At 37.5% G+C, this 16,691-nt stretch overlaps 1 protein-coding gene across 1 annotated transcript; it reads right to left on the bottom strand.

Moving 5' to 3' along the window:
* Positions 1-1,044: 1,044 nt before the first annotated feature.
* On the bottom strand, positions 1,045-15,586 carry LOC121515866 (CD209 antigen-like). The gene is made up of 7 exons (XM_041796802.1): positions 15,515-15,586; positions 15,045-15,121; positions 12,167-12,268; positions 10,604-11,671; positions 10,355-10,500; positions 8,171-8,280; positions 1,045-5,791 (listed from the first exon to the last, which is right to left on the bottom strand). The coding sequence occupies exons 2-7, from the start codon at positions 15,106-15,108 to the stop codon at positions 5,653-5,655; spliced, it is 1,629 nt and encodes a 542-aa protein (XP_041652736.1). The 5' UTR covers positions 15,109-15,121; positions 15,515-15,586; the 3' UTR covers positions 1,045-5,652.
* Positions 15,587-16,691: the final 1,105 nt, after the last annotated feature.

Here is a 16,691-nt window from a genome sequence, read left to right on the forward strand (position 1 = left end):
CACTTGGACTCCATGTCCCCAACCTTCTCCAGGTAGCACAAAACTTCTTATATGGATGTGAGTTGAAAAACCCTTTAAGCAGGGACCTCCACCTGATGTTCTCAGTTCACTTTCACAACCTGTTTAGGATTACCAGGTCTGTCTGACGGTCTACCCCACCATCTGATCCAACAGGTGGTGATCAGCTAACAGCCCTTCTCCGTTCTTCACCCCAGTCTCCAAGAAGTACGGGGGCAGATCTGATAAGACAACTACAAACGCTATCATCAGTCTCTGGACTAGTATGGTCAAACATAGTGTTAGTATGGGCAGTTAACAGCTAGCAGAGAAGTCTAATAACAGAACAACACTCAGATCAGCATTCCTCCAAATCACCCCGCAAAGTTTTTTCATCATTGCCCACATGAGGGTTAACACCCCCCAGTAGGACTGTCCGATCCAGAGGCTGGACTCGCTCCAGGACCCCACCCAGACTACAAGAGGGTTGGGTTCTCCAAACTGCAGTTCGGTGTGTAAGGAAAACCAACAGTCAGGGTCTTGCTCCTTGCTTCTTTCAGTCAGAGATACCAGCGAGCACTTCCCAAACATAAAGGTTACTTAATGAAATCGTTTATCTTAGCCTTACCAAAATCAGATAATGAAGTTGTGAATAAATCCTATCTTTAAAAAATTATGGTGATTAACTCTTAAAAAAAAGTTCTAAATAGCACATTTGTTCATATCACATCTTTCATCAGCATCACAAAGTTCTGATTATTGATAAAATCTCTTTTTTTAATAGATATCAAATGATGTAATTGGTTACACCATTTGACATTTCACTCTAAAATCAAATTTAACGGGCATGGAAGCTTGTGGTCTTGGTATAAAGATGTCAAAGAGTACTTTTAATTAAATAATAATTTTTACAAAGATCATGAAATATAGACATTTTTCTTGGGTCATACCATTTGACATATGATCATTGACCTTCCTTACCAGGCCAAAAAAATGTCCAATTATATCAGATTTTAATCACAGATACCAACCTTGAGATGTGCCAGTTATTTCATTTTATTTTTATTTATTGACACAATTTAATTACAAAAACAGACATGCCAATACACATTATAACATATAACATGAGGAAAGAATTCAAAATATTAACAAAGATTGAGGAAATATACAAAACATTAAACACTTGGATAAGAAAGAAGAAGAAAAAAACTAAGTTACAAAACAATTCTGTATAAATTGAGATTGTTGACAAGGATTTTCTGTTGGAGGTTAATTTGAGAGACTCAAAAAAATGATAAGCAAAAAGGCCCCTTGAATGGTTCTTACACCACGTTGACATTTTGGGAAGTCAACCATACTTGAAAGATTCCCCAAACCATCAAAAATACACAAAGCAATAATTGTTCAAGACATTCATAACTATTCAATATTCAACAGTACTAATGTAAAATTATGCCTGACTAGTTTATAGAGTTTTTAGTTGGGATTTTCACCTTTTTCAAAAAGTTGAATTTTTTGGTACCAATTTTTTTTCAGTTACACCACAATAACATTTTTGCATAAATTGCCCCAATATTCCTCCAAAGTTGATTGAAACCTTAAAATATAGACTAGGGCAATAAAAGGGGAATAAGTGAAAGGGATTAGTATGAATCTTAATTATATTCACTCCTTTAAGATATTATCTAAACATTCGGAAACTTTAAAACTTGCGCCACGTCATTGACCCACAAATAAGGAAAGCAAATTTCTCTGTCGAAAAGCTAGAATGTGATTATTTTGATAGAGATGTGTAAATATGGAGTGGGTTAAAGGGAGATTTTGGTATTTTTGAAGTTGGGTTGTATAAGATACATGGCGATAGCGGTGCAGTTAGCCTGCAGTGATTTCAGAAAGCGGTGCCCCTTCTAACATGATGCACTTGGGGAAACTAGGCTTTACAGGCAGGTACAGTTGCTCCACGAGTTTTAAGGGAATTAGGCCAAAAGAAAACAACCCTGGCTCAATTATACACGATATTAAATGTTTTGAAAGTGTATAATTTTTCACTAAGAAACCCTCTGTGTTTGGTACTATTTCCGGTGCAAGCTTTGGTTACCTGCTACCTGCTCTCCCGCCTCAGTGGTCTGTGTCTGTGGGCTTCATCAGAGAAAACAAGAAGTGACTATGCTAAAACAACATTTTGACTTGAGTGATGATGACGTGCTGGTTGCTGTGGATTTGAGGGTATACTTTTATGAGCCCGAGAAGACACAGAGGAACTCCTACGGATGGAGATTTAAGGAAAGCGGAAAGAAAGAGAGAGAGAGAAATTTAGGTGGAGACTGGTTAGCCGGAGGGATCCCAAGTTACCTGATGGAGTAGGTGGGAAAACTTTGAGCCCAAGAGCCCTACAGTTGTCATGACTGGGACTTCACAACACTCCTTCAGGAAATTTCTGATCAAGGATAGCAGACTGCATCACTCTCCATTCAGAGTTCCCTGCCTTACCAAATGTTGGTGTTTTACAGACTTTCTTCAACTTTCTGAATATAATTGGTGAAACTAATCCCAACCAGAGGAGCTGACTGGAAATCTTTCATTCAAGTAAGTTTATGGCTATCATTTTATTATCCTAATGGCTGATTACTAGTGTAAGATGAGATTTATTTTTGGCTAAGTTTTATTTTATTAAGTTTTTCTTATTACCATGTAAGGTAATTAATAGCAATTGATGTAAGGGTTAATTTGAATTATATTCATTGTGTGAGCTTAATACTATATGTAAAAGGTACTAGTTCATATGGTACACTTTCCCTTTAAGGTTGCTCCTGGTAACAGCTAGCAGAGTGATACAGCTTTAAGACGTGTAATGATGAGAAGTGGCTGTTCCGGTGGACAAGAGAGAAAAAGTTTGTTATGCTAAGCTAAAGTGAGCCATTAAAGCGTTCAAGAAGAAATACAGAAGTTGTCCCCGTGCTCTTTGCTAAGCCACAACCTCAAGACACAGTAACTTGCAAAGTTACAACTCCTACACTAGATAAGCTATGGTTGGCATGATATATTACCTTATGAAAAAAAATGTGTCAGAAGTTGAGGTGAAAAACTGAGCTGAAACAACTAGTTTGAGCTTGCTTTTTCTCTGATAAAGCCCACAGCTGTCAAACACAGAGGGCCGGATCTACTAAAGGTTTGCGTGTATAAAAACGTGTGCGAACCCATTGCACACGCAAAAAAATGTACAAACTGATTTACTAACAGCTTGCACTAAGGGTTGCGTCTTTCAAAGGTGCAAAATAGCGCGGCTGCATCCACTTATTACATTCGCCGCAATGAATATGCAATACGGGGCATTTACACGCAACTGTGCTTGTGCTGGGAAGAGAAAATGTAAATATATTATTTTAGCACACACAAAGCAGTGTTGCCAACTTAGCGACTTTGTCGCTATATTTAGCGAGTTTTCAGACCCCCCTAGTGATTCTTTTTCAAAAAAGCGACTAGTGACAAATCTAGTGACTTTCTCTGGTGTTACTGGAGACTTTTGGAGACTCCGACATTAAAGCATGTATCGTTGTTGCTCCTCTCCGTCGGCCCAGTCAAGACAATGTATAAAACAAGACGAAACAATTAGTGATGGGAAGTTCGTCTCTTTTCAGAGAGCTGACTCTTTTGGCTTGGCTCCTAAAGAAGAGCCGGCTTTTTCGACTCCCGAACGGCTCTTTATTTAGGATCTTTTGTAGCACTATATTTTACCTTAATTTCGCAAAAAATAATGGTTAGTGTGTTGAAAACGCTTTTGCATTCAGTGTTTTTATGAGAAGCCTTATAATTGCCTAATTTTATGCATTTATTCTGTTACAAAACCATTCTAATGTTTAGCATTTTAATTCCACTGGTTAGGGTTAGAATTAATGCCGAGCGGATATAGACGCTTTTGCACATGTGCAGTAGAAATCGGGTTTCTGGGACGGATCGAGTAGCACCACCCCCCTCTCTGTTTTCACATAATGGTATAATCCTTTATCCTCACATGTGATTGGCTGCCATGCTGGCCAATCAAAACAAAGTTCTGACCAAAGCTGGGGCTGAGCACTATGAGAGCTAAGCAGAGAAAGGAAAAAAAAAAACTGGAAGCCGGCTCTCACTCCATGTGAGCCAGCTCTTCTGATTCACTACAAAGAATCGGCTCTCAATGCTTTTGCTCATGACCCATCACTAGAGATAATATAAGGAGGATGTGTCGTGGAGGAAGAGGCGGAGAAGGAGAGAACCGGGAAAAGGAGCAGGTGGACCTAGAAAATTAGGGCCTTGAAATAAAATAAAAACAAACAAGCTGAACATGTTGAAAACAAGACTGAAAAGTAAAAGTAAGTGGCAGTTAGGACAGAAGACAGTAAATAGTGTACCAGCTGGATTCTCTGCGCGGAGGCTGGAGCGTGCATCAGGGAGCAGGTAAAGGAGTACTTCCCTGGTGGATTGTGCAGTGGACCTTGGTGAGATCGTTTCTTTTTTGTTACTTTTCACTTGGTATACCAGTAATTAGCAATCAATCGCTTATTTTTGTTTTTTGGGGGTTTTGCTGTGTGGATTGATTGCGTTTTTCCTTTGTTTCCTCATGGATTAGAGACTACATAGAGTTTGCGTGCATCACTGACTTTAAAAGACTAAAAAAAACACTTAAAGGTGCTTGGAGAGGGACGAGGTTGCTCTTTCGTTAGATTGGGACTTTTTAGTTTATTTTTAATTTATAAAGACTGTGATCAAATCATTATTTTTGTTGTGACCTACTTTTGATTTAACTGTACGCGCGACGTGCGCATTCGTTCTGATGGTGGTGTAATTAAATATGAAACGCTTTGACTTTATCACGGTCTCTGGGGCGCTTAATTGATTGTGTTCATTCAGAATTGTTGTTCATTGCATTTTGATATATTCTTTACTTTAAAAGGTTTTCTATTTTCCTTTAAAGTTCCCCCTTATGTGTGTTTAATGCTATCTTGAAAAAAGTTAAGTGTTACAACCTGAAATGACAAAACTCGCACTGGATGGCCAGGTTTATTAGGTTGCCACGCACTCGGGACTCCTTGAATGAAACCAAACAGGGCTTCTTTGCTGTAGCTCATTTAGGTTTTTATTGGCTTCATCCACCAAACACCTCTGATTCTGTAGGGTGGAATTTCATTTTGCGCGTTGGGCTCTCTGAACTCGCCATGCTGCAAACCATAAAACACGCTAAACCCTCATTTAAATAGGCATGTCTCCAACACGTTTGCATCTCTGGTCATTTAGGCAATCACTCTTAAATCACCCGCAAACCACGGTTCAACGCCAAACGCAAAATTCTAGATTGCGCTTGCAAATTAATACATGCAACTTGGGATCTTAGTAGATCTGGCCCAGAGGCTCGCTCTTTGAAAAATGAAATCATTCCAAAGGTTACAATATAGCCTACAATTGAGCTAGCATTGTTTTTGGCCCATTATTTCGTAAAACTTGCTAAATTATGCAGAGCAGCTTTATCCGTCTGTGGTTCTGTATACTCTACCTTCATCAAACACATCCTGTTTAAAAGGGCAACGCTCACTGAAATCACTGGAGGCTAATGGCCCTTCTATCGCCAAGTACATCATACAAACTGACCTCAAAATGCTGAAATGTCCCTTTAAGTGTAAGTTACAGGAATTTTTCACAGATGCAGATTTGCTCAGTAGAACAACCTTCATCATTCCAATGTCCACCACTTAAATGCTGTGTAAATTCTACACAGTCCTGGTCTCCTCCCCAGCTGTTTGGCTGTCCGGATCCCCAGAATCTGATGAGTAAGGTATCAGAGAAACAAACATTTAATCATCTTTATGTTAGACATATTGTTCCCCACTGAAAGTGTAATTCGACAGATTTGTTAGAGTGAAAGTCTCATGCACATACTAAGTATGCAGAGACTTCAGGTCACTATTATAAGCTATTCACACCCTTTATAGTTTAAGACATGTTCAGGTAAGATGAAACTTCTGCTTATGTCAATGTCTCTGCACACACCTGAGGTCATTTTATTTTCTCTCAAAACTACACAAACTTTTAGTAACAGGAACGTCTTTGTTCCTGAAGCCCACTGTTAACCCTCTGTGTGTCACTGGGGTCTAAAGTCCCAGGAGGATTATGCACATCAGGCATTCTTATACAGCCAGGTTTCAGAAAGGCAAAGAATGTCAGTCTGATTATGTGATATCAGGTCATTACGATGAAAGATTTAGATTTAAAGACTTAATATTCAATACACCATTTTTTTTGTTCCTTCGCGAACTGTATTCATCAATTTATTTTAATTTTTAATTGAGATTTATAAACATTTTAATCATTTTTGGATGAATTGTAATGAAGGGTGTGCTGTGGTGTGTACACATTGACCCTTGTTAATCAAACGTACGTACGCCAGAAAACTTGGTGTATGCTCATTTCCACGCACACATCAAGCATAATTCAATCTGGAAATGAGCGTAGGATACATTCAAATCCCTGACCAGGTCTGAGCTTGTGTATGCACATTCGCAACTCAGTGGGCTCGCTGTGCAGCATAATCTGGCAACTGTAATATTTTTTAATTTGATTTGATATTATACCTTTTCATGTAATTTTACCAATATTTTTGAAGAAGGAGCAAAACATTTTACCATCAAAAATGTCATAGGAACACATAGAAAGGTGTATCCATGTCATTAAGAAATGTGTTTAGAGAAACTTCTATTAAATGGTAATTGCAAGCAGGTACAAAATAAAATAAATCAATATAGCATTAATTATCCTTAAAATAAAAATCTCTACAACATAAGAATAGACCCATTTCTTTTCTTTAAATTAAGATAGTACACTGAAAACAAAACCATGTTGGATTAACTTAATGAGAAGTGGATATCGGTTACACACACGGTTTTTGCTTTGGCAGAAATGTAAGGGATTGTGTTAAATCAACACCAGGACTTTGTGCATACTGTGTTCGGTCCAAATTTGAATTCAGGTCCAACCTGAGAGCCTAACAGGGTCAACTTTTAACCACAAACTGTCAACCTCATTTTCAACAGTAATTAATTATGGGGAAAAAACTTAGCACAGATGACAAATGATTTTGAGATTAGAAAAAGTCAAAATAAATTTAAAGGGCAAAAAATCTGAGATTAAAAAGTCAAACCTATTTGTTTAGAAGGTAAAAACACAAAATGAAATGTCAAATTAATGTGTTTAAAAGGCAAATATATGAAATAGAAAAACACAATCATGTTTTAAAGGTCAAAATATGAGTTAAAATTTTAAATTGCCAGTCTAAAATGACAAAAATGGGTTACAAATTGAATTTACGAGTTGAAAAGGTCAAAAATTGAGATAAAATTTGTAAAAATAAAGTTAAAAAGGTTAAAATATGACATAAATTAAAACTGTGAACCATAAAGATCAAAATATGAGATAACAGGTCAAAATAACAAGTTTAAGTCATAATTGTGGATGCAATATTGAAAATTAGAAATGAAAACAAATTTATTATTTCCTCACATTCCTGACTTTTTCCCTAATTTTTTTCCTCTTTTTCAGTTTTTTTAGATTTAATGAGGATATTTTAAATCATCAAGGTTAAGTTTACATTTTTATACTGGAGGAAATCTGCAGACCTCATAGTGGTGGGCCAGTTAGAATAAAAATATGAAGTGATCTTGTGGGCCGAGTGTAACTGTTCAAACGGGCCGGATTTGGCCCCCGGGCCTTGAGTTAGACATCCCTGTTTTAAGTGGACCTTATCGTAAGATGATTTCTAGACCCAAATCTTGGGCAGCACCTTAAGTCCATAAATTCATTAACTCCTGAATCAACTGGTTACTATTTTCAGTCAAGTATGAGCAAAGTTGTGGACAAAATGCATTTACTGAACTGTTAATAAAGAACTGAAACCATCAGAGAACTCAGAAGAAAAATACTATGAGGCCCCTGTCATCATAAAAATACTGGTAGTAATACTGGTAATACTGGTAGTAAAAAGGGAGGCTGGAAAGCTCAGTGGGTTCCCAGTCAGTGCATGATCAATAATCAGTGTGGGCCACTGGGCAAGGCCCTTAACTCCCAGAACACCTGTCTACCTGTCAGATGTACGTTGCTTTGGATAAAAGCATCTGCCAAATAATATTCTAACATTGTAAAAACTTACACAGTTGTGGCAGTGGACCCATCCACCCACTTCCAGGTCCCCTCTGTAACGCTGTCAGTCAGACCAATCCAGGCTTCCACTCCTGATTTCAGCAACCCGTTGACAAATGTCTGTTAATATGAACATAATGATAAAACTGAAACATGCAAAACTATCCTTGTCAAACTGATAATACATAACACTTATAAATCATAAATATGCTTCATATAGTTTCTTTTAAGTTAATTTGTATATAAGGGACTTTGTTTAACTTTGTTTTTTGAAAAGTACAATAAAATGATTGATTGATTATTTCATTTAGCAAAACCAGATTTAAGCACAAAAACCTTTGAATTTGTGATGTTTATGTGAATGTGGGTCTGTGCTTACCTGCTCCACCATTCATTTATAAATCACTCTGAAACTCTACTTAAAACTGCATATCAGACTCATCAGACCTGCTGTTTTGCACACTTAAATTAGTAACAGGCCTTTCATGCTCAGCTAAATAGTCACACATTGAGGACTCTTATGCTAAAGGTATTGCCCCAAAAATTGCAAATCATTTGTTCACTGCCTGCACCATCTCAAGGTCTAATTCACAAAGCCTCTAGTGCTGATGATATTCAGTCACATACACGCCCTGTTTTCTGTTTCTTGCATCTGAATGGGGAGGGAAGCTGTCTTCAGAGTTTTTGTGCAGAAATGAGCTCATATACTCATATGTCCATGGAAACATGAGCTATCAGGGTAGGAGAAGCTTTTCAAATTCATTCTGGTGCCAGATTTAAGAAATGTGAGTTTTGCTGTCTAAAACAGTGGTGTCCAAACTTTTTCCACTGACGGCACATTCAGAAAAATAAAAGGATGAATCTGCCACTTTGATATACCTCATCTTCACAGTTAGTAAAGCCAGTCTGGTGTATGTTAAGATATACTTAGTGAAAATGTTTACAGGTGTGTTAATGACAAGATAAATGGCCAACTATTTTAAAGATTTTTGGGTTACCAGATTTCACACAGGCCCTGGCACCCACTAACTCAGCTGGTGCAACACCTCAAGGCTCATTTATACTCCACATGTAAAACGCATATGTACAGACATTTCTGTCCATACTCTGCATTTATTTAGTCTGTTTTACCCCCTGTTCTTTACCTATATTTCTCTCTCTCTTGCTATACCACCAGCAATCCTGGAGGCTGTGCAAACAGCCAGCAGTTATTATACTTGGCACAAAAAGTATGGAAATTAGTGTTTGGGAGATTATTTCTTTTTTTTAAACAATCCACCCTCCATCCATTTTCTTCCACTTATCCAGGTACAGGTTGTGGTGGCAGTAGGATAAGCAAATCCATCCAGACATCCCATGCACAAGGAAACAAGCTTCCTCGTCAGATACCCAAACCACTTCAACTGGCTCCTTTCGTCTCTACTTTGAGATCTCTCCAAATGTGCGAGTTCTTCACCCTATCTCTAAGGCTGAGCCAGGCCACCCTCCTGATGAATCTCATGTCGACCACTTGAATCTGTGGTGTCTTTCTTTCAGTCATTACCCAAAGCTCTTGGCCATAGGTGAGGGTTCGAACGAAGATCGACTGGTAAATTGAGAGTTTTGTCTTGTAGCTCGGCTCCCTCTTCTACCCTCATTTGTGAACAAGACGCCGAGATACTTGAACTTCTTCACTTGGGCCACTTGTTTTAACAATTCTTACCTTGTTTACTTCCCTCTTAGTTGGTGCCACATTTGTAAGGAACATGCATTTGTGGGATGAGCAGCAGAGCTTAGTGTGTGGGTTGCGCTCATGAAAATGTTGCTCGATCTTCTCTGCCACTATATTAAGATTTACTGCCAAGATGCATTGTTACAACAGAGAAATAATCTACAAAACATACATTTTCTTTCCTTTTGTGACAAGTTTTTTTTTCTTCGTATTCTGGGAGCAGATAAAAAATGGACCAAATGTCACAGTAAGCTTTCGGACCAGTTTGGAAATCCCTGGTCTAAAGAAAACTCCCATTACAAAAAATAGCCAATTTGTCTAGATATAAAAGCATTCACAAATAACTGATTAAATGTATGACCTCAAGCATAAACATTTAACTTAGGAGAGGTTGTTTAAAATAAAAGAATTTTAAGCACAAAAGTTCAACATAATTACTCTATTCTCAGATGCATTTTTACTCTGTCTTGCTTTCTTTCTTACCATTTTGTCGTTGTTGTTTAAGATTGCCAGGTGACCTCCTTGTGATATACAGAAGTCTCTGCTTGAGGACCAGCTTCTTGATAGAGATGAAACATAGATACAGGTGCAGGTACCAAACTTGTTCCAGCCTGCCGGACAGGGCTTGTCTATAAATCAAGAAAACAAAGAGTCACAAACAGGCTATAAACACAAACCCACTATAAACTGAAATAATTAAATATTATTATGTGAAGCTATGACATAACTTACCTAGTGCATTGACTCTCTGCTGTAACTGATCTCTAACTTGAGTCAAACTGTTGTAGTTGGTCCTCAGCTGATCTTTCTCCCTCTGCAGAGTATTAAATTGGCTTTGCAAGCTGTCTTTGCTTCTTTGCAACTGGTCCTTTTCACTCTTAAGTGCAGCATTACTCCTCTGTAACTCGTCTCTGTTTGTTCTCATGGTGTTAAACTGAGTCTGTAAGTCATTCTTTTCTCTCTGCAGGTTGTTGAGATTGTTCTGAATGCTGTTAAAGTTTGTTTGTAGCTGATCTTTCTCCCTCTGCAGAGTATTGTACTGGCTTTGCAACTGGTCCTTTCCACTCTTCAGTGCAGCATTACTCCTCTGTAACTCGTCTCTGTTTGTTCTCATGGTGTTAAACTGAGTCTGTAAGTCATTCTTTTCTCTCTGAAGGTTGTTGAGATTGTTCTGAACGCTGTTAAAGTTTGTTTGTAGCTGATCTTTCTCTTGTTTTACGGCGTTGTAGCTTTGCTGCAGTTGGTCTTTCTCTTTAGTCAGGTCACCTCTTACTTTTTCAACCTTCTTCTCTAGCTGATCTTTCACTGTCGTTAAACTAGTGTAATCACTCCTGAGCTGATCTTTCTCCCTCTGCAGAGTATTAAATTGGCTTTGCAAGCTGTCTTTGCTTCTTTGCAACTGGTCCTTTTCACTCTTAAGTGCAGCATTACTCCTCTGTAACTCGTCTCTGTTTGTTCTCATGGTGTTAAACTGAGTCTGTAAGTCATTCTTTTCTCTCTGAAGGTTGTTCAGATTGCTATGAACGCTGTTATAGTTTGTTTGTAGCTGATCTTTCTCTTGATTAAGGGTGTTGTAGCTTTGCTGTAGTTGGTCTTTCTCTTTACTCAGGTCATCTCTCACTGTTTCTAAATCATTGTAGTTTGTCTGTAGCTGATCTTTCTCTTGTTTTACGGTGTTGTAGCTTTGCTGCAGTTGCTCTTTGTCTTTTGTCACGTTACGCAATGCGGCCTGGAACTGTTCTCCAGAGCTGTGAGCAGTCTGAATCAGGTCTTCTGACATGGGATTGATGAACATGTAATCTGTGAAAGAAAAAAAAAAACGTTCTTGAGATGACTGGATTTTAGAGTATTTCCCCTTTTTTGATTGAGTTTCCTCTCCTCTGCATGTTTTTTCATCTACACCTTTTTTCCACTGAGCCCCCTTCACATATCTAAGAAGAGCTGTGGCCCGCCATGGCACACACACAAAAAAGTGACATATTGCTGTCAAAAATACACATCAGTTTGAATTTTTTTCAGAATTTAAAGCCAAACAAAATTGCCAAAAACTCAAGTGTTATTACCAAAAGACTTTAGTAGGAACCATCCATGTGTTTTGTCATGATTTTAGATAGTCTGAATGACTGAATTTTAACAACCTCCGAGCAGACAGACCCCTAAAATCTCTGTTGTAGTACAGTTGTAGTTTTTCATGATGTTAAACATGAGCTTTATATGGAGTTTCTAATCCAAGGACATGGTGGGAATAGCTGCATTTAGAAGTGTAGTTTTCTAATTGACAACAGAAATACTTACAGTAGAGGAACTGTCCTATGTTTGCAGCAAAAAGGAGAGTGCACATTAATCCGAGACACACAGAGGCACATCTGGAGAGGGGCTTTCTTCCTTGAAGATCAACTGGAGGATAAGTAATTTGGTCATCACATTGAGACTGAGGTCAGAAATGAACACAAAAGATTTTTTTCAATGACATTAAATGGATGTTGTTTTGGCCTTATAGGTGACCCGTAGTTTTGCTATTGTTGTGGGCAGCTGCTGGATTCTACTCATGATAACATGTTTGCATATTCACATGTTGCTACCATCATTATTGATGTTATAGCCTTATTCTGCAATATGGCCGATATGTTTATGCTCATCGCAGCCATAAATTTTCCTTCTATTTTGTTGTTGCTCTTGTCCCGCTCTCTGGATCCCCCTTTTTGTGTCTCCTGCTTCTCCCCTACCCCCCTTACCCTTTTCAATCCCAGGGTGGTTTTGGCAGATTGCTGTCAACATGAGTCTGGTTCTGCTTGAGGTTCCAGCCTGTTAAAGGGGAGTTTTTCCTCACCACTGTAACAGGACTGAATACAGTTGGTGTTGAGCTCATGGTGATCAGTGTTGGTTTTTATAACAATAGGCTACATAAGAGAGTACGGTCTAGACCTGCCCTCTTTGTAAAGTGTCTTAAAATGTCTAACTTCAGTTATGAAATGGTAATATACAAAGAACCATTGATTGGTTTATAACATCTTCCTGCACTCACAGCATTGGAAATATCTTTCACAACCCACAGACAAACCTCTCAGTGGACAAGTCAAAAGTAATCTGAACCTTGTAACTCAAACATTTACCTTTTTTATTGTTGCCTTAGGCTTTTTTCATTTATTCTCTATTTGGTAAACTCTTTTTGTTCTTGGTATCACTGATGTATCTCTGTACATTAGAAGTTTCCTATTTTCTTTCAAAATAACATTTTTTTTTCCCAAAAAAAAAAAGGAAGCAAATTACCCTGTGCTGTAATGCACAGGGTACATAATAAAACACCCTTTAAAACCTAAGTACTGTTTTAACAACTTCCCTAACCCTGAGGGTTCTCTGAAAAAAAAAAACAGCATATAGTTTTAATATTAACTAAAATATTTTTCTCCAGCCTCTAAAATAGAAAACACTGCCTTTGCCTATAAGGCCACACTCAGCTGGTCAGCCATCATCGGTAACACTGCACAACTTAAAAAAAAACTTTTTAATTTCATTTCATTTTCATTTCATTTCCTCTTTGAGACGAGGCTAAAACAAGACTTTTAAAATCCTGTACAACTTCTATGGATAAGAGCAACAGCAAACAATGCCAGCTCGGCCCCTTCTGGGGGAAAACAGTCCATAAAAAATGAACGACAAAAATTGGGTCACAAGGGGTGTAAAAGCTTAAAATATGAAAACTGTACAGTTAAGAGGTTATTGGCAGCCAAAATCCAATGGCCAGTGAAATAAACATATAATTTAAGACATTTCTAAAAAAAAAAAAAAAAAGTACTTGCTTTGTAACAATATGAAATGAACAAAATTACATGAGGGTGTGTTCAGGCTTCCTCAAACTGGAAACCAGTCCTATTTTGTAACTGGAGATGTCATCAACCAACATCACATACCTTATGTGTGTTGGATTTTAACACTTAAAAATGGTTAACAAGTTAGTTAATGTGTGAAAAAGCTGTTAACAGGTAGACAAACTGCAGCCCCTGCTGTCACAGAGTGATCTCTAGCTTAAAGTCATAAAGAACACAGCACAGGTCCAACATTAGCCCACTTTAGTCCTCTCTAGTTTCAGCTGGAAGAGACAGAACCCTCTCTGACACTCTTTCTCATTCAAGAACAACAAAACATGCCTTAAATTATGTATTTTAATTGTTTAAGGCAAAAAAAACCTAAAATAAAATAAATCCAACCCCAACAAATTATACATCTACATACTGTCAGGAGCACTCATTATACATTCAACCATTTTACTGCAAAATGGATCTACAGTTCTACTTGGCAGAGAAGGCTCTGCTCTAAAGATGCTCCCTGGGTTAGTCAAGCAGAATGCTTTGACTTTCCAGGGAGTGCATAGCTAGACACCCCCATATGAATAGATACATTAATGACAAATGGAATTAGTGAGAAGTACATTATGTTTAAATACGCCACTGTGCTGAGAGAAAGAGCTGTGATTGGCTGAGGGAACTGGCAATAATTGGTATCAGCTGGCTATCAGCTGATCGTGGCTGGGGGTATGACTTCCATAAAGTAATGCTAAGCTTCATCAGTATTAGATAGAATGAACTAGGGCAGAATGATTGAAAAAATACATCTAATTGCAATTATTTTTGCTCATATTTCAAATTTGTTATCAATTGCTTTATTTGAAGGGGATTATCATTTTATGCCGTGTTTTCATTTAGAAAAACATGCAAAAACAAGAAAAGAAAGATTTTTTTGAACCATGCTAAAAAAATTGACATTTAAATGTACATAAAATCTCTGCTGCTGCAGAAAATGAGTTTATTAAGCTGGTATTTCGACATATTTCAAGTAGCAGAAATATTGAAACTTCTGCAATTTGTGAACTGCAGGAGTCTTTATTGTGATTTAATCTAATTTGGATTAATTTCCCAGGCCTAGTTTATAAACTTAGATCTCTAGACTTGAATTTAATAATTTCATTTTCACATATGAATTAAATCCCCTGTTTTTTAATGGTTTTAAATATTAATATTTTGGTAGCACAGATTTATATTTTATCTAGAATTTTGAAAAATTTGAAGATTTTTCTTAAGTTTATCCGTAGGTTTTTTTTATAGACATAACTGATACTTCAAAAGAAATTCTCACTCAATATTCTTATTTTTCCGTCTTGTTCTCAGATTCATACCTTTTGTGACAAGGAGGAGGTTCTTCCTCCTATGTATGCTGTCATCGATCTCCATCAGATCCATTCTGGTAATGGTCCTACTGAGAACAAAATGATGAAAACTTACTAACAAAGTAAAAAAAAATAGCTTTGAAATGATTCATTTTAATATTGAAAACACAAGAATTAGAACACTTTGGTTTTAAAGACATCTGTATTTGAATGTTTGATTAAAAGTCTTTTGTATGCCTCAGTTGTAACTTGAAAACATGGTCTTAATTAAGATTTAACTTTATACAAAAAAAAATCCAGAAAAATTAACAAATTTTACTGGTCAGTTAGCATGGTGCAGCCATAAAAATCAAGACAAAGTAAAAGTAAAAAAATGTGATTGGACACTGCAAAAAACCCCAGATAGTATTCTATCTAAAACTGGAATGAAACGAAACAAAGTTCTCGTTGAATATCTACGTTTCTAACTGTGCACTTACCTCGGAGTTGAAAGGATAGAAGGATAGAAAGAAATGAGTATCACTTTGACTGTGTTAAAATCACTGGTTACAATCTGCAGAGATATTTATTGTGCAGATAACAGGACACTCCTTTTGTCCATGTCATCAGATGTTTGTCTTAAACTGAACCCTGGCAGATCAAAACAAAAGTCCTTACAGATGTACTTTATTCACATGCTTAGTTTCAGATTTTCAAGTAATGTTTGGCCAAAGTTTATTTGAAGAACTGGGCGTTCACCAGTTATTACCAGACTTTCTGTCTGTACAGCTCCAGTCCTCCATCTTCTGCAGTTTCTCTTCCTTTTTTTCAGACAAATTACCCTCCTACTGAGGTCAAACAAAACTGTGACCAAATTATGGAAAAAAAAGAATAAGGTGTTAGTCAAGCTTAAACTATAAAAATGTATGTAGAAGTCATCGAGCATGTACTCAAACCATCCAACCCAGACTTTCTTCTAAGCTGTCTGCAAAATTAATGGTGATTTTCAATTTGTGCTACCTATCCTAATGTGCTACTTTGCATTTTGGCACATGCATTAATGGTAAAGCCGGTTACACACTGCCCCCCGATATCTCACCGCCTCTAGTCATTTTAATGAGGGAAGGGCGGCAGACAGCAAGCAGTTTTAACCGTGGCTGTGGGACCAGAAGCATTTGCTGTCCACGTGAACATGCACAGATTTTGCCCTGCCGCTCAGAGTTCAGCATGTTGAACTTTCTGGAGAAGGAGGGAGAGAACCCGGAAATAGCAGGCTTCGCAGGTCAAAGCAAACAATGGAGGAGCTCATAATGTTGGTGTCGGAATATCCTGAGCTCTACAATACGGCTCTACCTTCGTACAAAGACAACCAGAAGAAAAACTGGGCATGGGACAACATTTATATATATATATATATATATATATATATATATATATATATATATGTATATGTATATTCAATTCAACTTTAATGAAAAATTGTGGAACCAACCATTGAAACATATTTTCTAGGCGGAATTATTTTGATGACGGAACCGTATTTTTCCCTCCGTTTTAAAGTACATTATACATGTTAATATGCAGAGATTGTGAGGTATTCTATGTGTTTTTGGGGAAGGGGTGGTTGTGATGCACTTGTGGGCGAGCTGTGCTGTGACGTTCACCGAAGCACCTCTA

Source organism: Cheilinus undulatus, linkage group 10 (assembly GCF_018320785.1).
Source record: "Cheilinus undulatus linkage group 10, ASM1832078v1, whole genome shotgun sequence".
NCBI lineage: Eukaryota > Metazoa > Chordata > Actinopteri > Labriformes > Labridae > Cheilinus > Cheilinus undulatus.